Genomic DNA, 26543 nt, shown 5'->3' with positions numbered 1-26543 from the left:
GATGTTTCGCTGATATAAACCCATTCATCTGACGCTTGGTCATCTGATGAGTTTGAAATCTCACAATATATCTGAGAAGATTTTTGTAGTCTGGTCGATCCTTTGCACTATTTCTCGGCTCATTTTCTGTAGAGCATGCTCCAGTCTTGCTTGTTAGTTTCAATGGTCTGTTAGAAGTTTTCGAAGTTTTTCGCAGTTTGTCTTGTAACCGCTGTTCATGTGTCCAGTTTGGACTGATACTAACAGCATTGAGATTTCTATCCTTTAGAGTCAGCTATTTTTGGTTCTGCAATATCATGAAATATAATATGCGTTCGACGCTTCTATTTCTTCCAGATCTCGCTTGAATTTCTTGAGTTGATCTAACAGCTGTGTGGAATGATCATTAATTTCCTCAGATATAGCACATGACACATCTCTAGTAAAACTATGTTGAACATCTAAGTCTGCTTGTATTTGTGATACATACTTGTCATATGGTTGACATTTATCCTGAAGTTTTTCTTCCAATTTTTCCAGTCTAAATTTTAAGTCTGATATTTCTTTGGTTCCTAGTTCCTTAATTCCTGTAACTCATTAAACCTGTGTGATCGCGGTTCGTGTTCATCACTACTACTGACCCATCAGTTTCTGGTGTCGACCTTCCATCACTGTTGTTCGATCTCCAGGCAAATTTCCCTCATTCTATTTTGGACATTTATTTTTCTGGGTGAGTGTGTTTTTGGCTATGGATAAGTGTTACCATAGTCTTTTCAGCCATCTTGTCGGTTGGTATGGTCTTCTAAAATGCTCTATTTTTTCTACAGTTTACTCTATTGGAAGTCTGTTCTATTCATCAGTTTTGCTACCTGGTTGATCTTGGATTTATCTTCTTCTTGTTTATTAGTAACTGAGTCCGTATGTTCTCTATTTTCTCAGAAATGTGTCTTTTTGCTGGAGCTCAGTTTCCTTTGGTTTCTTAGGTACAGGCAGCGCCTTCTCTCCTGGTGATGATGAAGAAACTAAATATAATCGCAAATATCCATAATATATCATTTTAATGTTTGTCTCAGAGAGATCCAAAATCCAGAATGTTGGATTTGGGTCTCCCTGAGACTTAAGTAGTTCCACCCTCCAAAACTTTGTGACAGGTGGGTTGTGATTGGTCAACAACCAAAGTTTTTGACAGTTTCTAGTCCTAGCTGAGATGGTAGTTTGTTAATTACACATTACTCCATGCTATTGTTCTAATAGTGCTGGATGTGCAGTTTTTTTGAAAACCGAGCAGTACGTACTGAGACAGTTTGTCTGAATGTGCAAACAAAGAAACTGCCATCATAACTTTACAAAATATAAGAATATACAACATTATTTCTTATGATTAAGTGATGCAATAAATGTAATAATATATAAGAATCTCCCATTTCAAAATGATGCCCAATATGTTGTGCTAATCATAACGGATCATATTGATAAGAAAGACATAATAAAAAAATGGTACGCGGTAATAATGCCAGAGGTAACAAATGCCATAGGTAATAATGCCAGAAGTAAAAATGCCAGGGGTCAAAATGCCAGGGGTGTAAAAATGTCAGAGGTAAAAATGCCAGAGGAAATAATGCCAGAAGGGTAAACTGATTCAATGATTATAAGAAACAAGCGTATCCAAACTATTCATCGAATTGTTGCTTTGATGTTATGAATTTGAGCATACTTACTCGTCAAAAACTTGATTTTAATTATCATACCTATCATTATACCTAGAAATATGCTTTATCTAAACTGTACATTCAATATGTAAACTCTGTGCATTCATTTGTACATTTGTTAATATTCATCAATTTAGAAATGTGTTTTATATCATGACTATGTTCCCTTTTTGATTACAATTATATACGTGTTAATTTTCTAATTTCCAATGATCTCAAAATAAAAATAGCAATAATTCTTATGAATTTCTTGCTTATGTTAGACTCCCGACATACCGACACTCCCGACATACCGGCACTCCCGACAAACTGGCACTTCGGCAATGCTGCAAACCTATACAGACATCATTCCAGTCATTATTCAACCAGGCCAGTTGTTTTGAGAATATATATTTGTAAGACTGGGGCGTTCGGTTCCTAATAATCCCCTGTAGAGAAATACAGGGGTCGTGGGGCGTTTGGTTCCTAATATCCCCCTGTACAGAGGTGCTGGGATCGTGGGGTGTTTGGTTGCTAATATTCCCTTAGGATCGTCGGGCGTTCGGTTCTTGATTTTCCCCGTACAGAGGTGCTGGGATCGTGGGGCGTTCGGTTCCTAATAATCCCCTGTAGAGAGGTGCTGGGATCGTGGTATGTCGAATTGTCGGGTATGTAGGATTGCCGGTAAGTCAGGATTTTCGGGATTGTCGGGTATGTCGGATTGCCGGTATGTCGGAATGTCGGGATTGTCGGGTATGTCGGATTGCCTGTATGTCGGGAGTGTCGGAATGTCAGGATTGCCGATTTTATAATTCAAATACAGAATTATGAACCGAATCACTCATTCATTTTGTTAAGCTTCCGCAATGAGGGACTATATTACCATATTTTATGAAAACTCAAAATCTCGGGAAAAGACTTAAAAGTTCCGTTTGCTGATTTTTGATTCAATGGCTTCAAATCTGAATCGACGCGAAAAAGGAGAGGGTCTACTATAGCTGCTGATTCAAAGTAACTTCGAAATGTGTTCCTTGTATTCCTCTATCTGGCTATGATTTTCACCTTATCATTTCTGAATTGGGAAAATTTAAGGGATCTGAAATCAAATTTCTTCCATCTAGTAAATCGAAACGCTTCATTTTATTCTTTTGTCGAAGATGATCACCGGTACGTTTCGTAGATTCACTTCCAATCGTAAGCGCTAAATCAGTCAACAATCTATGCACTATAAGTAAAAATCTCTTTCGAAAACTAAATGAAAATTTCCCTAGAAATTCCGATTTACTTCTGAGGAGAGGGGTTACCCATATAAGTACATGGATTTCAATCGCTTTTGTGAAACGGAGCCGTTCCATCTAGGGCAAATGAAGCCTTTTACTCAAAGGTCCGATTTCACTGACAGGCAAAAATGATTGGAGTAATTACAATATCGCTTATTGTCGCTATATAATCTATTTGAAAATGATGCCCAATTATGTTTTTTCGGATACTCGCATCAGAAATTCCGACACTTCGAGCTTTGTTGAGACGAGAAACACAATATCCGTGTGATGATAACGAGAGTTAAATCCCACAATAAATTCAGCCAAAAATGAAAAGTTCTACATTAAAATGATTATATTTCGAGCAACGTTCGGCTCAGAAGGCGTGCGGTGCCGAGCGGGTTCTCGATAAGAATGGGAAAATGCGCATCAACAAAATACCAGAATATTTGGGATGATGGAAGACGAAGTCGGTGGGAATATCATAAATCAGTGAGATATGATACGTTTAAATCGGAAAAAGGACCGAAACAAACGCATCTAGGCCTAGGCCCAAATCAGTTGCCTCCATAGAAAGGCAATAAAATCAATTTTCATTGTTTTTGATTATGTAAACGGGCTATGTCGCATTGCAAATGGATCGTTCTACCGGAAGGGAACCAATTGTGTGGAGCCTGGCCTACATTAATTAAACTTTATTCAAGCAAGACGCACCGGAAAATATCATCAAAATGCTCTCCAGGACGTGCCGTTCGTGGATTGGAATGACGCGTAATGGAAGATTTGCAAATTTTCGATTATTTGGTTCAACCAGTTCCACTCGACATTCAACTCAAGGTTCGTTCACGACTACTTAAACTACCACGTACTCCACATACAACACAGTATACAACATAATACAGTCGGTTCAGTTGCATAACAAACATGAGAATGGCGTTTTAATTCAAGCAACTTGCGTACGGTGCCTTCAATTTTTTAGCTCCGCTGTGACCGAAGGTCAGCGGAGCTAATGGGGAAGGGGTGAGCCGTCGTCGTCCGTTCGTTCGTTCGATCGTTCATGCGTCTATCAACTTTTCCATCAAATCGCCGGTCATCCTTATTACTGAGATGACATATTTTACCGAGATCAACCGAGATCAACCGAGATGAAATTAAATATGACATATTTATTTATTCCTTATCGATTTTTACCATTGAAATCATTTTATATCAGTAATAAATACCTGCTGGTGTCATATTTTACATATTTTGTCGGATATTTTTATAGAAAAATAACTTAACTTTACCGAGGTAAGATCGTCGATCAATCAAATTCAATGAAATTTTATTGCTAACCGAGTTTACGTATTTGAAGTCAAAATTTTTTTAAATAAAAGAAATATGTAAAATATGACTCTAGTAGGTATTTATTACTGATATAACATGATTTCAAGTGTTAAAATCGATAAGAAATAAATAAATATGCTATATTTCATTTCATCTCGGTAGAATACGTCATCTCGGTAATAAGGATGACCCGTTACCGGTTCCCTACAACGTCTGACACTAAAGTATCATATAGAGGTTAACTCCTGTTAATTGCAATGCAACAACTGATTTTAGTGCCAAATCAAACCTTTGTACTAAAATGAATAAATTAATTACCTTGTTGACTTTGAAACGTGTTTTATAATAATATTTTTGATGATTCAAATCGCGAACCAGAGAATTGGTTGATTTGATTTTGAATTGAATTGATTGCCCATTGGGATTTCCAATATGGACTAAATTAATAAAATGTAAAAATTCAATATGTCTCTCTAAAATTACTCTAAAGGATATTTTTTGTTGATAAAACACATAAATTTTGGTAAATTCTACCTTAAGAGTTTGAAACAAGAATAATATCTGCAATGGCATCAATGTCAGTCCAAGTTCGCGTACACATCCGTAATTTACCCTCTCATCATGCAACAAGTCGCCATATTTGTTAGGTTGCTTCACTTCAACTATTTTTTGAGGCGACTAGCCAAAAGTATTGAGTTACTACGAGCGTCAAAATCTACTTAGGATTACAAGTTTATGCACAAACAAAAGTTAACTTCCATCTGATTACAGAACAGTCAGTTTGAGGTAAGTTGATGGTGTTTTAAGGGGTGAAATAGACGCTCAAAGCCTAATTTTCTATATGGTCACCAGGCGTTGAATAGTAGAATAACTTCGTATTTCCTTATTATATTGGTACCTAGGCATATATTGTTATCACAACCAATTGCAAAGTTGTAGCTGCTGACATGTTCTATGAATGTGGTTTCAAGTTCATGGAGTTTTTTATATGGTCACCAGGGGCGTTGAATAGTAGAATAACTTAGTATTTCCATATTATATTGGTACTGAGGCATATATTGTTATCACAACTAATTGCAAAATTGTAGCTGCTGACAAGGTCTATGAATGTGCTGAGTTTTAATGTCATTTTTTAGCCCACTTGGGACTTTAGTCCCAGCGGGCTATTGCATTCACTTTTCGTCCGTCCGTAGACGGAATCCAGTTATTTTGGAAAGTTTTGAAGACGCTTCAAGGTAATGTCTTGATATTTGGTTTTTACATGTATCTACCCTAGACACATCTTCAGCCCAAAAACTGGCCCTGTCAGATCCAAGATGGCCGGCTGGCAGCCATTGTTGTTCACCAAAATCAGCACTTTTTACACATTTTTGAAGTTTTCGAGGGAAATTTTGAAGACGCTTTATGTGAATATATGTGAATTCCCCCAGGGCCCATCAGCATAACAAAAATTGGGTCGATCGGACTCAAGATGGCCGTCCTATGACCTTTTTAGTGCCCAAAAATGTTAATTTTGGCCCAAATTCTGAGTCGTGTAGCTTCCTACTGGTTTATCATTTCTCATTGCAATTTGTGATGGGTATTCTTTGGAAAGGGATGTTTTATACCTGTGAGGTATTTTTCATCAGCCAATTATGACGCAATTGGCGGCCATCTTGGTGTCAGCAGTACTCATTCGTAAGTGGGAAAAATTTTTCCACATTATATTGATACCTAAGCGTATTTTGTTACCACAATCAATTAGAAAGTTGTAGCTCATAACGTGTTCTATGATTGTGGTGAGTTTCAAGGTCATTGGTTTTTGTATATGGCCACCAGGGGGCGTTGAATAATCCAATATCTTAGTATTTCTATATTATATTCGTATCAATGCATATTTTGTAAGCACAATCAATTGCAAAGTTGTAGCTCATGACATCATCTATGATTGTGGCAAGTTTTAAGGCCATTAGTTATTCTATATGGTCACCAGGGGGCGTTGAATAGTAGAATAACTTAGTATTTCCTTATTATATTGGTACCTAGGCATATTTTGTTACCATGATCAATTACAAAGTTATAGTTCGTGACATGTTCTATGATTGTGGTGAGTTTCAAGGTCATTGGGTTTTGAATATGGTCACCAGGGGGCGTTGAATAGTATAATAACTTAGCATTTCCATATTAAAGTGGTAACGAGGCATATTTTGTTATCACAATCAATTACAAAATCGTAGCTGCTGACATGTTCTATGATTGTGGTGAGTTTCAAGGTCATTGGATTCTGTATATGGTCACCAGGGGGCGTTGAATATTGAAATTGTTAGATTGTTGAGCATTTGGAACCACTTCCCAAGTGGGCATGGTGTCCCTGGACCCCTAGTTTTTGTGTATGGTCATCAGGGGGCGTTGAATATTCAAATTGTTAGATAGAGCATTTGAAACCACTTTCCAAGTGGGCATGGTGTCCCTGGACCCCTAGTTTTTAAAATAGGCCTACAGGTTTTATTCATTCACTATCAATTGTGGCGAGTCCCGGTGCCATATACGGCCAACTCGTACGTACCAGGCGAGTGCGTTCGCCGATTGGTAAAAAACTAAATTGTGGCTTTTTCAATCGCCGAAAATTCAGGTTGCATGTCGGTCATTTGTTTAAGGTGATTTGAACGTGAGTTTTCCGAGTTGCTTGAATATAACTGCCTTAACAGTAGGCCTAACAGAATTTTGTCTTTGTATTGTAAAGGTAGGGCCTAGTAGGTGTTATTTTGCCAATTATTGCTGTTGACACAATTTTTTGCCGATGGCTATGACTGATTGGCTAATTTACACCACGCATGCGCACTCAGGACGAGAGGTGCCCGACTTAAAAGATTTAATGAAAATGTGGAGAACAAAGTTAGAGAAAATAGGTTGAGCAGTACCTTAACCCCATCCCTAGCTGTTAAATGGAACCTAATCCTCTGCACCCTCTAGCCCCGTACCCTACCTAATAAAAGGCTTTGATAGTTATTTCTATTAACTTTATCTTATTGTTTATAGCCATTGGCAAAATATCACTTACAGGAATAAAGCCGCGTTCACACTAGATTCGGCGCTTACGGAGTACCGTACTTCGCTGGTGCCGAATTCACCAAAATACGGCGCTTACACAGCTAGTTACGTTCACACTACGAGTCTCCAATTCGGCACTTAGTAAGCCCAGTATAGTAGTCACCCGGTGTGCCAATGGAGGGGAGTGTAATTAGCTAAAGCCCAACGCACACAGCAAAACATTTTTTCGCCGAAACAGATAACACGTTTTTAACAAAACGTTTTGCCCGCAAACGATAAAACGTCCAAGGCACACGGCATAATGAAAACGTGCAGAAAACATTTCTTGCACCATGGAATCCATGGAGACAACAATAAGTTCAGTTACTCACATCAATCTCAAAATGGCGGTGTCCATGCGACAGCGAAAGATTTTATTAGCAATATTGTTAATTTTGCGAAATCGACGGCGTCGAAGTGTCAATCGACGTGTGTGGCAACACATGGGACGAAAAATGTTTTCAACTACAAAAAAACGTTTATCGCAAATCGAGCAGTGCTTGTTTCGCGAAAAACGTTTTTTGCTCGCGAAAAACGTTTTTCAGTTCGGTGTTTTGTGTTTTGCCTCCAACGCACACGCCACCGAAAAAACGTTTTCTCACGAGGAAAAAACGTTTTTTCGGTGCCGTGTGTGTTGCAGAGATGAGAATTCCCCGCGGATCCGCGGTTTCCCGCGGATTTCAGTATTGAAAAATATCAATTTTCCAAATAGTCCAAAAATGATGTAAAAGTATGGGGGGGGGTGATGATCTCACTCAATTGGTCCGGCGCGATCGGTAATCAGGTGAACCGTAAAAGCGTTCAGTGCCTGTTTTACTTATCGTCACGTAAAAGTATCGCATTTCAATGCATATTCATTGCAACACTGATTTTGTATGTACATTTGTACTACGATGAGTTTGTATGTATTTTATCGATCGGTTGCAGACACGCACGCACAGCAACAGTAGTAACGTATATAGGTCTACTTACCGTTGCTGCGTGTGTGTGGCGAACGCTTTCGGATATTATACACTACTTGGTGATTTTTAGTGAGCATTCATCGGCGCATTTTTACTGCAATAATTCAGGGCTCGACCCGTAATGCATGAGATGCTGAATGTCATCAAATGAGGATGTACCACATTGGAACTAGCCATTACCTTCCAAAATATAATAGTCGTACATGGGTTCGAGATCGCTCTAAGTGCTCGGAAAACGTATTTAATTTCTAAAATTTTCTTGGGGGAGGACCCCCAAACCCCCCTGAAATAGCTTCGCGCCCTCGGCGCTCGCTAGTGCTGACGGCTACACCGTCAGCTGGTTCGCGTATGTCACTCAAGAAAAATAACCCGCGCATTTTACAGGTTGGCGTTCTCATCCCTGGTGTTGGGCTTAAGTGTTTAGTACTACGAGGATGTGAATACGCAGCTAGCTAAGCGCCGAATCTGCGTTCATACAACAGAAAATACACGGCCAGCTCAGTGCCGTACTGAGATCAGGTTTTCAGCGCGGAATCGCATTCCGCGCTTAATAAGCCCCGTATTTCAGTAAGGAACTGAATAAGCCGCGAATAGGCCTCGAATAATTTCCTAGTGTGATCACTCAGTACCGTACTGAAATCCTAGTGTGAACGCAGCTTAATTCCGCATTGGCAAAATTTCACCACAAGTTGTAAAATTAGGTCTATGAAACCCTTGTATATATTTCTTAAATGTCCCAGCGGGCTATTGCGTCCACTTTTCATCTGTTCGTTCGTCCATCTGTAGACGGAATCCAGTTATTTTGGGAAGTTTTAAAGACGCTTCAATGTAATGCCTTGATATTTGGGTTACACATGTATCTACCCTATGCACATCTTCAGCCCAAAAACTGGCCCTGTCAGAATCAAGATGGCCGACTGGCAGCCATTTTTGTTCACCAAAGTCAGCACTTTTTACACATGTTTGAAGTTTTTGAAGACGCTATGATCGATTGCCATGATCTTTTGTATATATGTGAATCCCCCATGGGCCCACCAGTCTAAGAAAAATTGGGTCGATCGGATTTAAGATGGCCATCCTATGACCTTTTTTGTGTCCAAAAATGTCATTTTGGCCCGAATTCTGGGTCCTGTAGCTTCCTATTAATCTGCCCTTTTTCATTGCAACATGTGATGGGTATTCTTTGGAATGGAATCTCTTATACCTGAGAAAGATGATAATCACCTTAATTTCCAGTAAAGCCTCTTACACGCATTGTAATAGACTAATTCCTAAACACACATTCGACGCACACGCGCAACCGAGCTCGGTATCCCATCGCTGTCCCGTCAATTTTCCCTACCCCAAAAAGCCCAAGTCCACATATCTAACAATCTCATCTATCATTCTTTTTAACAGAGTAGAACGCTTATCTACTGAAGAATTACAAGTCGTAACTTTCTAACGGAGTAGAACGCTTTTCTACTGAAGAATTACAAAAATTGATAAGTCATGGCTTATCTATTTACATGGCATCAACCATGTTTATAACGTCCACTGAATAGTTCCAGACTCCAAAGCCTGCAACAGACCCGCAGCTGAGGCACCTTTTTTGTAAGGCAATCAGCTAGTTGTTTATTCGAGTCGATCCAACGCAGCTCTTTCAGCGCGCCATTTTCAATAACTTCTTTTAAACAGCTATATCGATTCTGAGACTTCTATCGTTTCTCAGTGACTGCTTTGTTGGAAACGACTGCTTCACACAGCGATTTACTATCAGTGAGGCATATCACATCAACTAAACCAAACTCCTTTCTGCCAAACTTAAGCTCCGTGTACATCAAGCATAAAGGTAAGGCGGCATCAACCGCATCCGCTAAAGCTAACGTCTCACCCGCAAGGGTACTTCGCGCAACCCTACGGACCTTCTTTGAGCTCCAACATATTGGTGACATATTTCCATCCTAACCAACGAAACAAATAAAATAGCCACCTTGAGTACCGCCATCAGATAAATTCCCTAATGATGCATCACATAAACCAACATTCTAGGATTCTTCAGATACTGAAATTGTATTCTGAAATTTTCAGCTTTAGCCCTTTCAATCACTTTATTCAATGCCAAAATATCTCCATCTTTTCCTTTCTTTATTGAGGATGCAAGCTGGCAGACATCAAATATTAAATCTGGTCTTGTTTGACGGCCAAGCTGACCTACTTTTTTTCTCATCGCTGTCTTCTCATTTTCGGTAAGACAATCACTTTGGTTTTGTGCCCGGACACTACTAATTTTTACAAATCTCAAATTTTGCTTATAGAAATCCTGATCGAGCGTCGTGACATCTTGCTATATGTTTAGATGCATACCAACATATCTGAAAGCCTTTACATCTTCCCTTCCAACGATAAATTTCTCTCGAATCTTGCAGATAACAGTTTTTAGCCCACTTGGGACTTTAGTCCCAGCGGGCTATTGCGTTCACTTCTCGTCCGTCGTCCGTCCGTCCGTAGACGGAATCCAGTTATTTTGGGAAGTTTTGAAGACGCTTCAATGTAACGTCTTGATATTTGGGTTACACATGTATCTACCCTAGACACATCTTCAGCCCAAAAACTGGCCCTGTCAGAATCAAGATGGCCGACTAGCAGCCATTGTTGTTCGCCAAAATCAGCACTTTTTACACATTTTTGAACTTTTTGAGGGAAATTTTGAAGGCACTTCGATCAATTACCTTGATCTTTCGGATATATGTGAATCCCCCCAGGGCCCATCAACATAACAAAAATTGGGTCGGTCGGACTCAAGATGGCCGTCCTATGACCTTTTTAGTGCCCAAAAATGTTAATTTTTGCCCGAATTCTGAGTCCTGTAGCTTCCTACTGGTTTGCCATTTCTCATTGCAATTTGTGATGGGTATTCTTTGGAAAGGGATGTTTTATACCTGAGACAGGTATTTTTCATCAGCCAAATATGATGCAATTGGCGGCCATCTTGGTGTCACCAGTACTCATTCGTAAATGGGAAAAAGTTTTTCCACATTATATTGATACCTAAGCGTATTTTGCTACCACAATCAATTAAAAAGTTGTAGCTCATAACATGTTCTATGATTGCGGTGTGTTTCAAGGTAATTAGATTTCGTATATGGCCACCAGGAGGCGTTGAATAATACAATATCTTAGCATTTCTCTATTATATTCGTACCTATGCATATTTTGTAACCACAATCAATTGGAAAGTTGTAGCTCATGACATCATCTATGATTGTTGTGAGTTTTAAGGACATTAGTTTTTCTATATGGTCACCAGTGGGCGTTGAATAGTAGAATAACTTAGTATTTCCTTATTATATTGGTACCTAGGCATATTTTGTTACCATGATCAATTGCAAAGTTGTAGTTCATGACATGTTCTATGATTGTGGTAAGTTTTGAGGTCATTGGGTTTTGAATATGGTCTCCAGGGGGTGTTGAATAGTAGAATAACTTAGTATTTCCGTATCAAATTGGTAACGAGGCATATTTTGTTATCACAATCAATTACAGAATCGTAGCTGCTGACATGTTCTATGATTGTGGTGAGTTTCAAGGTCATTGGTTTTGTATATGGTTGCCAGGGGGCGTTGAATATTGAAAATGTTAGATTGTTGAGCATTTGGAACCACTTCCCAAGTGGGCATGGTGTCCCTGGACCCCTAGTTTCAAATGATTCGTCACCTCCCCATAGAAAATCACCAACATGACATAATAGTATGCCAGTAAGTACACCATTCTCATCAAGCCAGTAGAAAACAGCTGGGTCATATTGACATATCCTTGCTCCCATACCAGACAAAGTGGATTTTACCTCCTTACACAGAGAAGCATCACTGAGACCATAAACCCATTTTTTTAACTGCCATAAATAACCATTTTCACAGGCACCTTTAGGGGGTACCAAAAAGACTTGTCTGTCAAAGTTGTCTCCTTGGAGAAAAGCACTTTTAATGTCCATTGACTTGGGCAGCCATTTTTTTAGCAAGGACAGTTAGCACTATTTTCTGCGACTCACTGGAACATGTAGGTGAATCTCTTTCAGCGGACAGTTCTTTTTCTTCAAACCCTCTCGCTACCAGTCTAGCTTTAGGTACCAGAACACCCTCTTTTTCTTTCATATTACAGATCCATCTGGTAGATACGGCACGCTGACCACTATCTTTGACTCTTTTGTACACTCCATGGTCTTTCCAGCTTTTTAGCTCTGCTTCTTTAGCTTGGTCAAAAATCCCATATTGCACTACTAATACATCGGCATCGTCAATCATTGGTTCGAGAACTTGAAGATTATCTAACTGATTTATATCCACTGAACTCTGATATCTCTCGCCATCTGAATTTACTGTTGCAATATTGTACCAGTCTTTATATTGTCCAGTTTTCTTTCCAGCTCTGCCTATGATGGTCCCTACCTGTATGTTTCCATTTACTTCAAATTTAATCTGTTGACCCTTTTTTAAGGTTGGCTTCTCATTATCAACCACTCCCTGATTCAAAGCGTCATCAGAACTGTTCGCATTTCCGACCGTGTTGGGCAAAGTCTGGTTCTCAGATAACATATTATCCACAACTATCTCTTCAAGTCGCGCCGCAGTCCCAGTAGATGCGCTGTCAACTTTCTCGTTATCACTGTAATCCTGTTTGTTGTTGGTTTTCTCGTCATCACTGTCATTATTTGACTGTACAACTGCCGGTTCGGTTTCATTTCTTAGGGAAACCTTATCTTGTGGTTGATTACGTTTGTCATCATAAGGTTGATGATTAATCTCAGATACAGCCTTTTTAACCGACATGTGTGCACTCTAATGAGCTGACCACCATGTCGAACAAATACCACAACTCCGTCCTGGCCAATAACTCGAGCAGGTCCTTTCCATGTTGACTGGTCGGGCCTTTTATAGAACACCTTGTCACCACTTCTATAAATTTCATCATTGTGAGTTCGAACCTGTTTTCTAAGCGCCCTTCTTATCTTCTCAGAGCATTCAGCCTGAGTAAATGCCTGCCTTGCAGCAAACAGAGTCGTAATGTGTTTTGCAATACCATTAGCTGTGGTACTTCCTTCTAATGCAGGCAGTTTGTCACATAATACTGATGGTAAGTTGGGATTACAGCCGAAAACTAGTTGATGTGCACTATACCCATGAATATTACTGAGTGTATTCTTCGCCATTAGAGCCCAAGCTTAAGCTGTCTCCCAGTCACAAGCTCTATCGTCCTTGATTTTTGTAACAATTTCAGTTAGTGTCCTATTGTGCCTTTCACAAATTCCGTTACTCCACGGACTATACGCTGCCGTAGTCAATATTTCGATGCCAAACTGTCCTCCCATTTCAATCATTTCTTCATTCATAAACTCACCACCATTGTCACTGAACAATCTTTTTGGTGGGCCGAAAATGCTAATCCAGTGCTTAATGAATTCATCCATAACATCATTCGGTCTTTTCGTCTTTAAAATAGCACCCGCACTGTATCGCGTGTAGAGATCAATGATATGAAGATACCATAATGATTCTCCTAACTGATGTAGATCTACTGCAACTGTCTCATTCCAATCTGAGGCCATGGGTAGCGAGACAGTTGGACGACTTGATGTTCTCTTGTACTTTTCACATAAATGACACTGAGTAACGACTCTTTCTAGAGCTTGACGAGTTTCTGCATCACTGATTCCTGCTTTCTCTAGAAGATTTTTCAACTTTTCTAAAGAAGCATGTCCAAATTGACGATGGAGTTTTAACATAGCCCTCTCTTTACTCTTCACATCGTCAGCATTCTGAAGGATCAAAACCGCTTCACTACAAAAATCATTGTTATAATATCTATCACTATAGATATTAACACAGTAATGTCCCATAGAAGTTTGCTCCAATTTGATATTCCTCCCGAACATATGGACTTCATCATTACCCACATTTATTATGGCATCTGCTTTTTTTAATGACGCTCTACTAAGGAGCAGAGGAAGATCTACATCAACGACGTCTGTAGATAAACGGCACGTATGACCATCAAAATTTGCAGGGATGATAACATTCTCAGACAAAAGTACTTTCCTACCGTCACCAAAACGGAAAAACCTGTTAGGAGGTGTGACAACAATCTTATCCCTTTCGGAAGGTGATAATGAGTCTACATAATCATGGAGCCACTTCTTACCGCACACAGTTCTAGTACATCCAGTATCAATAACAGCGGCACCCAGAGCCTCTGTCATGAAGATTGTCTTGTCTTGTCCAGAGCTTTTGGCGAAAAGGACAACCTCATCAGAAACCTCTTCGTGTTGCATAGCATGCACGTCATCTGCCTTATGCGGACAGTTCTTAGCCCAGTGAAAAGTACTGCCACAAACAGCAAATCTAGTTCTCCGTCCAGATCTATCTATGGGATACGTGCCCCTCGGCACATTCGTGCTAGTTACACTAGAGCGTCTAGTCTGAAAGCCTGCATGCCTCGTGAGCCAAATCCAGATCTATGTAAAGCACCACGATTTTCCTGATTTGCATACAATGTATCATGTTCTTCACCTTTGACCTTCACATCAGTACCATAACGTCGAGATTCATCATAATTGTCAGCAGTAGACTTTTGCCTCTCCAAATATCCGCTTGAGAGCAGATTTCAAACTTGCTAATGTGAGGGTAGGTGAAGCTGTGAGAGCAAGCTGCTTCTCTTTTTGTTGTAATCCAGCTCCATCCAAGATTTTAAATGCCAACACAGCTTCCGGTAACTGCATGTTGCGTTTAACACACCGGTTGTTGAGCCTTTCAAATTCGATTATATAATCATTAATTGACATACCTTCAGTCCGTTTAAATTTCTCAAAAGCTGTGTATATTGAGTATGCAATATCCGTGTCATCAGTCTTAAAAACCGTATCCAATTTTGTAAGCAAAGATTTCATTCCATCGTCAGCATTTAACAATGCCGTTGACAGCTCAAGAGCAGCAGCCCTCGCTTGTCCTTGTAATGTCAACGTCACTGCTAAAGCCTGCTTTTTAGCATCTAAATCCGTAACTAGTTTCCATATCTCAATCTCATCTTTCCACGATTGGTAATCCATTGCTTTATCCAACAGCGGCTTTATCCTTTTTTTTTTTTTAACACAACGCGGCGCCACCGGACGGTAAAAATGATGGCCATGTGCAACGAATTTTATTTAAACGAACGAACCGATGCAAACCTCAGCTACTCACACAAAACACAGCAACAATCTTTCTTTCTTTTCCGTTTTGTTTTTTTTTTAAACAAAACGATGAATAAAGCCCTTATTCCACTTTCGCACATTGAAACGAACTCCGACGACGTCGACGAATTGCCATCCACAGCCGCTCGTGTCGATGTCAACAGCCACAGTAGCTCACCGCACTACCAGTCAAATTTAGTTGTTTCGCTCTGCTACCATTTTGATAATCACCTTAATTTCCAGTAAAGCCTCTTACACGCATTGTAATAGAATAATTCCTAAACACACATTCGACGCACACGCGCAACCGAGCTCGGTATTCCATCGCTGTCCCGTCAATTTTTCTTACCCCAAAAAGCCCAAGTTCACATATCTAACAAAAGATACCTGAGACAGGTATTTTTGATCAGCCAATTATGATGCAATTGGTGGCAATCGTGGTGTCATCAGTACTCATTCGTAGGTGGAAAAGAGTTTTTCCACATTATATTGAATGATAACTAAGCATATTTTGTTACCACAATCAATTGCAAAGTTGTAGCTCATAACATGTTCTATGAATGTGGTGAGTTTCAAGATCATAGGATTTTGTTTATGGCCACCAGGGGGCGTTGAATAATACAATAACTTAGTATTTTAGGAGATAATAGCAACGATTTTATTTGCCATCAAGATGATGTAATTTAACGCATACACTGTGATCACTCGGGTGAATTTTTTAGATTTTAATTACAGATGTGAAGAATCAAGATGATTATGAGACACCAGCAAAGGAAATTCCCAATATTCGGCCCCTTTACCTAGATGTGCAGTCTACTACACCCATGGTATGCCACATTATTTTATAATCACAGGTTTCCTGCAGTCAGGGAATTTCAGCTCAACTCGGTGAAAGTTATGGAATTTTTGGAATAATGATATTTTCATTCTGGTCTTTATTGTCGATTGAATATCATTTTCTTGGCTCTGGCGATCTTCTTGCATGAGTTGAAATTCCCTAGATCAGTTCACCTTCAAGTGTACATAAATTAGATTTCAATACTATAAACATGGTTCCCACAGAACAGGGAAATTGGGAAAAACTTGGGAATTTTGAAATAATAATTCCCAGTTTGGAAGTATTTGGGGATTTGAAAAATTTTCCTCAAATTAGGGAAGTATTTGGGAAATTCTTTAAATTTCACATATTGCATTTGCGAAAGGGCAACTTTCTTCAGCGATTTCCCTTGAGAATCACCTTAATCAACAAGTCACCACTGAAATGTTGACCGTAGCATGACAATATGTGTTGATTTCCATTTTGGAAAATTGAAAAATCACCCATGAAATACTTGGGAAAAACTTTGTAATTTTGAATTCATATAACTGTGGGAACCATGTATAAAATAAGGTTCCTTGCATACATGAATGAGCAGAAATGGAAAAAGATGTATTGAACGACTATAAGTATAGGAGGAATTATGAGCAGGTTGATATCAATCGTATTCAGTTAAGTCGTCACATAACTATATCATCATCTCAATCGGGTCTACATTAACAAAGTGCAATTTGTTTTAAAAGGGTGAAGTGAAGATGCTATTGTTAAGCACTCCCAGGCATATTTGACTGCTGTAGCATTACTGATAAACCTTTAATTCATTTTGAGGTCTGAAAGGAGTATAAAGGATGTAGGGATTTGAGTTCATGTTGAAATGTTTTCTTACTTGTTTGTTATTCTTTTTTTTGTGACATAAGGATCCTAGGGTTATAGACGCAATGCTCCCTTATGAAGTGTCGTTTTATGGTAATCCACATTCTAGAACTCACGCTTATGGATGGGAAACTGAGGCAGCTGTTGAACATGCAAGAAAGGTAGAATATTTTTGCTTAAATTTCCCTTAAGTTTCTGTGTAAATATGTAGGCCTACTGGGGTATATGAAATATAGGCTTATACACATACTGTGTATTTATTTGAAGGGTTATTTTAGACTTGAAGAAGGCTGGTAGTGACCGCCCGAAATATTTCTAGCATTTTGAATAGACTTTTTAGTCAGTAATTCATTTGTTTTGCTTGTAAAAAATGTAAAACAGGGTTTTCAGCAGTCCTTCCAAGTCCTTCTTTTGGAAAAAGTTTGGACACACATCATCTTTGTCCTTCATTTTTTATAAAAAGTCCTTCCAAATTTAATTTTTATATATTTTTCGAATGTAATTTTGTTGAAAATTCGACTGATGAAGTAATTTAAGGCCTGTTAATTCAATCAGTAAGATTGAATATACATGTAATTGTACAGGAAAGTGTTATGGAATTACCCTGAAATGTATGACCGGTCTTAATGACTAATATTCCGGTGAAGGCATTGCTAAAATGGCACCTATGGGCCGCCCTCATTTTACTGGAAAGAATTTCATTCCTAGTCCAAGAGTCTCTCCTTTTGAGTCTAAAATTGCCGAAACCGTCTTTAGTACTTAGAACTTCTTTTTACCATGGCCCTACCACTAGAAACCCTGTAAAAGATAGTGGATATGTCAACCCTCTTCATTCAGGGAATATAGAATACCGAAAAGTTGTGTTTTTGATTGCAGCAAGTTGCCAGCATAATCGGCGCTGATCCGAAGGAGATCATCTTCACAAGTGGTGCTACTGAATCGAATAACATCGCCGTCAAGGGTGTCGGGCGCTTTTACAAGAGTCGAAAAAAACATGTTATCACAACTCAAACAGTAAGTACGTGTAATGTGAAATAGATGAATCTCCAACGATGTATATAACCCAGGGGCCAGTTGCACCTTGGCTTTGACATATGAACAGTCTAAGACCAACTTAGTTGCATAGCCAATCCCACAAAAATAAGACTAGTCTTAAGACCAATTTTGGACTACGTTCACAGCTTCGCAAATGAGCCCTTTTGTTGCAAATAAAGATTTTATTCTAGAGTTAAAGTATCACAGTTATGAATTAGTTAAACTCTTGAGTTGAATCTAACCAAGAACTGGGGATAAACTGCAACATAATAAGTTAGCCCGACGCTCGTGATATTTGTTCCTGGCATCATGTCTCTTGTGTATTAAATTATCGAAAAATACATTAATTATCTGCAGTTTGACTCTGCTTACCTCGGATTATCACATGCCTGTAGAAAAGATTTAGAATATTCCTATTCCAAATCATGTGATGGCAACCCTTGTCACTCCAACTGGCCGGGGATTCCCTTGCCTCAGATAAAAGTTATGTACCCGCTAGCAGAGTCTGATGTATTAGATCAAGACCTGGTTTGAAGCAATAGTTACCTAATTGTGTCCAAAGGAAAATAGTGATCTAAGAAAAAAAGAAATTTTATGATTTTGAAATTCGTTACAAATTGTTCAAGCTAGGTAGTTTGATTGGAAAGACTTCTTTTTGCTCTATCTTTTAGGAACATAAGTGCGTATTGGATTCTTGCCGCGTATTGGAAAGTGAAGGCATTGATGTTACATACCTTCCAGTGAAAACAAATGGACTTATTGACTTAGAGGTAAGTTAAACCTGTCAACTGTGTAGAAAACCATGTGACACCATTACCTTATCAGCTTTGTGGATACAACAAGCTAATGTAAATACCAGACAGTGATTCAACATTCACACTGTTTGGATAATTTAGTTCCAATTCTTTAGTACATATGAAGCAGTCCAGTTAGTGGGTTTTGTAAAGATATTGTCATTTGTGATTAAATTGATTAAATTTACTACACAATGGCATGCCGAGTTAACGTAAGTGAAAAATTAATTTTGCGGCTTACAGGTTCAATTGCGATATAACGAATAGATAATTTGCTGTCTCCAATGCAGTTTACTCCCAGTAAATAGGGGTCAGATATAGTTGCATAATGCTTTCCTGTATTTTGAAATTCCTATATTTCACTTCAGATGTTGAAACAAAGTATTCGCCCCGATACAAGCTTGATTTCCATAATGACTGTTAACAATGAGATTGGCGTTGTGCAGCCAATTGAAGAAATAGGTAGGTGTGACAATCTTGATATGAAGATTTGATTTTTCAATACGTGTAAGCAGAGACCAGGAGCCAGTTGTTCAAAATTTTGTTATAGATAAAGTTTTCTCCATATGCTGGAATCCCAAAGGGGCTGCATTTATTTTGAAGTATATCATCACAACGTGCTGCTGAAGTAGAAAGGCTTTTGATCTCTCGGAATGACTTGACTTTCAGAGGGGTGTCTGTTAAAATGATAGGGGTGGCCATTGTGGACAACACCATGACGATAACCAAAAATATGGAATACCTGCATGTCACCACTCTAATATTTTGATTTAAAAACGAGCGGGTGACATCTACAGGGATGAAAATCTTCCATCTAAAGACGGATTTCCGACCTTTCAGTTTCACTTCCATCATTCTTGAAAACAGTGTAAATCGGGGTCACAAATCGGGGCCATTACTGTATCTAATCTGTATCTATCATATCTATCTATCATATCTGTATCTTTAAATCATAAACATTGTATTAGTACTTTAACTGGGTTGAATGCGTAACACAAAAAAAGCAGAACCGGCCCATGTATCTGACGTGAGGCCGGGGCCGGTTTAAGACTTGTGGCTGCGTCCGGGACTGTGACCATGTTTCAGTCAGATGCTACTGGTGCAATTTCGCTGAAATTGTGTCAATTAATGGTAAATTTTCATAAAATTTTCTAAACATGAGGGGGACATCCCCCGCTCGCGACCTCCAGTTGCTCGGGCAACGACGCTGCGAGTCCCTGCTGGTCATTGCGAACACCCTACATCATCCCTGCATCTATTGACTGAAGAGATTCTTCTATGTTCATAAGTAATTCTGATATTTACAGGGAAAATTGCACGCGCAAACAAAATATTTTTCCACACCGACGCCGCTCAAGCTGTCGGCAAAATTCCACTGGATGTAAATCAAATGAACATTGATCTGATGTCTATAAGCGGACACAAGATATACGGACCGAAAGGAATCGGAGCTTTATATGTTCGCCGGCGACCCCGAGTGCGAGTGGAAGCCATTCAGAGCGGCGGTGGACAGGAACGTGGTATGCGCAGTGGTACGGTTCCGGCACCGTTAGTTGTAGGATTGGGTGCTGCTTGTGAAATATCTCGAAAAGAAATGGCTGTAAGTAGTCAATTTCTGTTAACATAGTGAAAATAGATTCAGTGGTGAATTTATTATCAAGTCATGAATTTCAAATTAACCACAGAAACTAATGTATCAAACTTGACATGAAAATTTTTTTCCAGTTTGATTATTTCAAACTTTCTCTGACATTCATTATCAAGGAAATCGATTGCCTGGATAACTGATATGTCTGTTAATGAATTTAGTCTGCTATTCCTTTGGTAAACTCGGTTTAAGGCATGAATATACTGTCAAAACTAAAGGATCAAATTTACCTGTCAAAAATACATAAGCTCACCAAAACATCATATTTGACAAAACAAAGCCGGTCATGGATATACGCTGTACTATCAATACTAAATGTTGATTTGATGCGTCAAAAGCGATATCGAAGATATTCTGTGAAAATCAAAACATCATATTTTCATTGAATACCTGGTTATCCCATTAGCACTAAGGAATTTCACTATGTAGATTATTACTCCTTGGTAAATAGAAGGGAAAATTCACATTCAACGCAAAGCAGAATCGGCTCATTTCCAGTTTGTTTTCATGTATTACAAGTTTGTGTAATTTCGTAGTAATATTCAAGGCTTTCATATGATATAAGATTTGATGTGTGGGCCACCAAAATCGTGACTTAGGCCGCCGAAATTCATCCAAACTTACTCGGATATAAGTGAGCACTTAGATCTGTCATGTTCATACTCGAAAAACCGACAATTTCAAATAAGGAAGATGTTTATTTCTATACGGAATTCTGAGGACTTAGGTGTCTAGGTTATCATTAGCTATTGGGTTTGAATCTCACTATAACCGCTTTTGTGTTGAATATTTTGCATTGGGAGGGGAACATTTAGAACTAAGGCCTTTTTTTTAAATTGCTTGCAGCATGGATTTTATTACCCAAAAAATGGAAGGGTGGAGGGAAAAAAATAAAAAATTGAAAAAAAATTTTTTCCTAAAGACCTTGTAAAAAGTGGAAGGGTGAAGGGAAAAAAAATTTTAAAAAAAATTTTATTTTTTTTCATTTCAAACAGGAGTTTCATCACATAATCTGAAAGGGTGAAGGGAAGAAAAACAAACAAAAAATAAAAATTTTCCCATTTATTGCCTGCTATTATGGGATATCCTGGAGGTATAAAAGAAAAAATATAAAATTGTTAAATCACATATTTCTTTATTTCGGAACAGAACACAATCTTATTGATTTCCTTATTTTTTGCCCCTCCCAACCACGCACAGTCCAGCATCAAGGCACGTAATGCAAATTGGACGCACAGTCTTGCATAATGCCTCTGCCTCTTTCTCCATCTTTCATCGTCTTGGACTCTGCTGTGGCGCCTCCCTCCACTCTCACCACCTTTCCGCCATCTGTATCTACCATCGATGCCACATCAGACACCCTAAGACCATGTGACAGCCTTGACAGTCGCCTGTCAAGCTCTTTGCTTCCTTTCCGACAAATGAGTTGGAAAGCTGCCGCCGCCATTATCGCTTGCCGAAATCCTACTATTTACCGAAAGAAACCTCGATGACAAACATCGGGGACGTTGAAAAAAGACACGACAGGAGGACGGAAAAACATAAAATTTTATTTTTTACTCTAATTTAGCGGTCATTGCAGAACGGCGGGCGGGAAAAAATAGAAATATTTTTTATTTTTTTAAAAGTTACGGATTTTCAGCACGGGTGAAGGGAAAAATTAAAAATGAAAAATGTTTCTTTTTTCCCAAATTGACGGAAACGACAGCGCCGGATCTGTGCTGCAAGCAATTTTAAAAAAAGGCCTAATATCTGTTGACATGCACTGACAATCAATAATCTTTATACCACAGACTGGTTACTGACTTAGTAGAACCCATTAGCACTCAGGAATTTCACTATGCAGTGTCTAATTCCTCACAAAATTCATGAGAAAATCCAAATTTATCCTGATACAGATTTGCTCATTCCCAGTTTATTTTCACGTATCACAAGTTTGTGCTTTCTTGTGGGATCATTCATTTATTACATATGCATGAAATTTGACTTTTTCCTCCCCCTCCCCTAATGCGTATGTTGTCAATGAATGAGCCCTGTAAACTCAAATAGAAATAACCTATTTGTGTTATTACATGAATGGTAAAATGAATTGATAATAAGAACAAATGTTTGCGTTTTACTTATAATTTATTGGGATCGTTGTTTTATACCACCCAAGCAGTATGTTAGCTCCTACAAATACTTGTAATAATCGGTATAGCCATTCGGAACATGTACATGTATTTTGTTTGCGGTGCCAAGAATACATCACTTACTGGGGGAGGGGTTGGGGTATATGCATGGTACGTAACGTACCGAAGGTAAGAAAATTTGGTGCAAAGTTGGTACATGGGGGTCAGAAAATCAGGAGATTTCGAAGTACGTCCTTTTTGAACGCTGCCTTGATGGCTTGAAAAATATGAAAATTTGACAGCATATATCCATGCCATAGTCATGGCCTCGTAAAATTCCATGAATCGAAATATGGCAATATCCAGAGCTGATAAGAACTGTTAGTCGAGTATACTCTGTAAGACCAATCCTGGGCACGAACATGATAGATTCTGATCAAGTGAAAATTGACCACGGCATGGAAGAATCAGCCAAACAAACATGGCTATAATAAGCAGTTACCATAAGCAGGGAAAGCACCTACCTCGCTGCCATAAGTCAAGTAACCAGGTTGAAATATGTGCATTGGATTGCAAATAAGATCTCATGGACACACGCGTTGTTGAAAAGTTGATTATGGTTAAACCAAATTATTGAACCCTGTTACCTTATAAGCTTTTACTGCACTAAATAAAACGTCATTTCTAATTTTACTGAATGATAGTACAATGTTTCTTATATCGCGTAAATACAGTAGCTGTATAACATCAACGTGGCAGGAGGTCGTTAATCTTATCCTGATGTTATTTTTCAGTACGATCACAAGCGTATATCGAATCTTTCCGATCGGTTGATTAAGAGGATAACCGATGAATTGTCCCATATTGTCATCAATGGTGATCGAGACAGCACGTATGCAGGTTGCGTGAATATTTCATTTGCTTACGTAGAAGGCGAAAGTTTGCTAATGGCTCTGAAAGATGTGGCTCTATCGTCGGGCAGGTGAGCTGGCGAAGCCCCAGCAGGCTATTGCGTTCACTTTTCGTTCATTGTCCGTCCATATTCTCAAATTTTGTAACCACAATCGATTGCGAAGTTGTAGCTCATGACAAGTTCATTGCTGTTTGATTACTGTTTACTAGTATATTCACCAGGAGGTGTTCGATGTTGAAATTGTCAAACATTTCACCTAATGAGCATGGTGGACCTGGACCCCTAGTTTTCTGGATAATTGTCTAAGGCATTTTTGTGAATGATGAGATAATTTGATACATTTGATACGTGTAAACCGGTAGAGGTGTACAGTAGAACTTCGTTTTGATGAACTTGGACACAACGATTCATCAGATATTACAATTATAACTTGTGTCCCAAGTAAGACAATTTGATTATTTTCATACTGATGGATATAAGGAACTATCGGCTACCATGGACAGATTTTCTGGTCCCCTGAAGTTGGTTGTATCGAGGTTTGATACTGAAGAGTCTGCTTAAACCGGATCATTTGACAGGACAAATGAATCTTTAACTGTTAATAAAAATCTGGATGAAACATCATTCATGTTCTACATGAGTAGCTTTATTGTCGTAGACAATAATATCCGGATTGGGGATCAAATTCGAAAGTCCGTGATATTATTTTTACTCATCAAACGGTAGTGGTTAGCGTTAAATTCCGGTTGATCTGTTTCAGCGCATGTACATCTGCATCACTGGAACCATCATACGTACTCCGAGCTATAGGAGCTGATGAAGATCTGGCACATTCTTCGATCAGGTACGTTTTCTTATTATGAAAAACATTCTCCATTAAGCATCATCCGTTAATTAGCTAGGTTTGTAATGGCTTGTTGTTACCTGGTTGACAGGTTCGGTATTGGACGATTCACGACGGAAGCGGAAATAGATTTTACCGCCGATAAAATCATCAACCACGTTACGAAACTCCGCGAAATGAGGTACGTGCCGAGTATGTTTCAGATAATGATCATTCAAAATCATTCAGGCAACTGCAGCTGATACCAGTTGGCTCGACAATACATTTAGTGAAAATTAGTTCATTTTCAGTGAATTTTGAATTTTAATGCTCCAAATCTAATTTAATTGCAATTTAGAAGAAATTGAAGCACAGTAACCTAGTAACCACTAGCTAACCTAGTGCATCCTTACTTGCCGCAGTAGCAGTGCAGATACCACTGCATACGCTTAAAATCACTGATTGCCTCATATTGCCTCCCACACCCGCTTAATAGCTTACTGACTCAATTGGGTTGACAGGACTCTACCATAGTTTTTTAGCGAACTATGAAAATTCTTTTCTTTCAGTCCTTTGTGGGAGATGGTCCAGGAAGGGGTGAATCTGAAGGAAATCAAATGGACGCAGCACTAAGGCGCACCACTATTCTTGGTTATTGACTGTGATAAAGTGCAACGTTATCTAGGCTTCAGCGGTGTCTTCTACATCATTTATGTGTCCAGATCCATGCTGTGATTTGGGCCTTCTTTGCCCAAATATTCAACAATAGAAGTTATGCGTAACCTGTTGCGGTACCTTGATGCTATGTGTGCTTCAGTTAAAATTATGATAAGACTTTGTTGTAAATGTTTCGTAGGCAATGTAAATGACAGACTTGTAAAAGATTACGGTATGTAAAATAAACTGATGTGTTCTTTGAAGTTGAGGTATTTTCGGTTTCATTTCCTTGGCGTTGGAAGGGCAGTGCGAAAGCCATGGCAAAACTTACTGAGTGATGTTTTTTTAGCCCACTAGGAACTTAAGTCCCAGCGGGCTATTGTGTTCACTTTTCATCCGTTCGTTGACGGAATCCAGTTATTTTGGGAAGTTTTAGAGACGCTTCAATGTAATGTCTTGATATTTGGATTACACATGTATCTACCCTATACACATCTTCAGCCCTAAAACTGGCCCTGTCAGAATCAAGATGGCCGACTGGCAGTCATTGTTTTGCCAAAATCAGCACTTTTTACACATTTTTAGTTGTAACTCATAACATGTTCTATAATTGTGGTGAGTTTCAAGATCATTGGTTTTTGAATATGGCCACCAGGAGGCGTTGAATAATACAATAATTTAGTATTTCTATATTATATTCGTACCTATGCATATTGCTATCAATTGCAAAGTTGTCAATAATCCGTGATCACCTAGCCCTTGTGGATATAGAACTTGATTTTAATTTGACGCATAGCAAAACGTTAACTTTCCTGGAGGAACTTACTGTTGACCACGATAATTGGAGGTCCCTTGTAAATCACATCGTGACGCAGCGGCATTGGTGACGTCATAGAAGACCCTGGGGTGTTGAATAGTAGAATAACTTAGTATTTCCTTATATTGGTACTCGGGACTATTTTTTATCACAATCAATTACAAAATCGTAGCAGCTGACATCTTTGATTGTGGTGAGTTTCAATGTCATTTGTTTTTGTATATGGTCACCAGGGGGCGTTGAACATTGTATATTGGTTGTTGAGCATTTGAAACCACTTCCCAAATGGGCATGGTGTCCCTGGACCCCTAGTTTTTTAATACATGTACCATGTTTTAAAGAAATTGAAGAAAATTTGCCGCGACAACATATTACATAATGTAGAAGAACTTTTCAAAAATCGGCAATTAGCTGCGGCAATAAAAAATTGCTTCGAACGCACCTGAAACTAGAAGTCGAACAATAACATGCATCATTAAGAATAAGTAATGTCCTTTGACATAATGATCAATGTTTACATTTAGAATGAATTAGCCATTTTCCTATCAGAAATCCTCCGAATTTC

General features: G+C 38.8%; 1 protein-coding gene across 1 annotated transcript; it reads left to right on the top strand.

The window, feature by feature from the left end:
* Nucleotides 1-3591: 3591 nt before the first annotated feature.
* LOC141901355 (cysteine desulfurase-like) lies at nt 3592-25424 on the top strand. Its single transcript, XM_074788544.1, has 11 exons — nt 3592-3766; nt 16226-16317; nt 17225-17341; nt 18057-18194; nt 18887-18985; nt 19378-19471; nt 20317-20609; nt 23563-23750; nt 24442-24525; nt 24617-24706; nt 25074-25424. Exons 1-11 carry the CDS (start codon nt 3661-3663, stop codon nt 25135-25137), a joined length of 1365 nt encoding a protein of 454 aa, XP_074644645.1. The 5' UTR covers nt 3592-3660; the 3' UTR covers nt 25138-25424.
* The last annotated feature ends 1119 nt before the right edge of the window (nt 25425-26543 follow it).

Source organism: Tubulanus polymorphus, chromosome 3 (assembly GCF_964204645.1).
Source record: "Tubulanus polymorphus chromosome 3, tnTubPoly1.2, whole genome shotgun sequence".
NCBI classification, from domain to species: Eukaryota; Metazoa; Nemertea; class Palaeonemertea; order Tubulaniformes; family Tubulanidae; genus Tubulanus; species Tubulanus polymorphus.
This window is presented reverse-complemented; position numbering and strand designations above follow the sequence as displayed.

Excerpts from the sequence above, each read along its gene's own strand:
- LOC141901355 (XM_074788544.1), top strand. The coding sequence starts at position 3,661 with ATGCTCTCCAGGACGTGCCGTTCGTGGATTGGAATGACGCGTAATGGA. Across the intron at positions 3,767-16,225 it reads CACTCGACATTCAACTCAAG|ATGTGAAGAATCAAGATGAT; the intron begins GTTCGTTCACGA and ends TTTTAATTACAG. Across the intron at positions 20,610-23,562 it reads TATCTCGAAAAGAAATGGCT|TACGATCACAAGCGTATATC; the intron begins GTAAGTAGTCAA and ends GTTATTTTTCAG.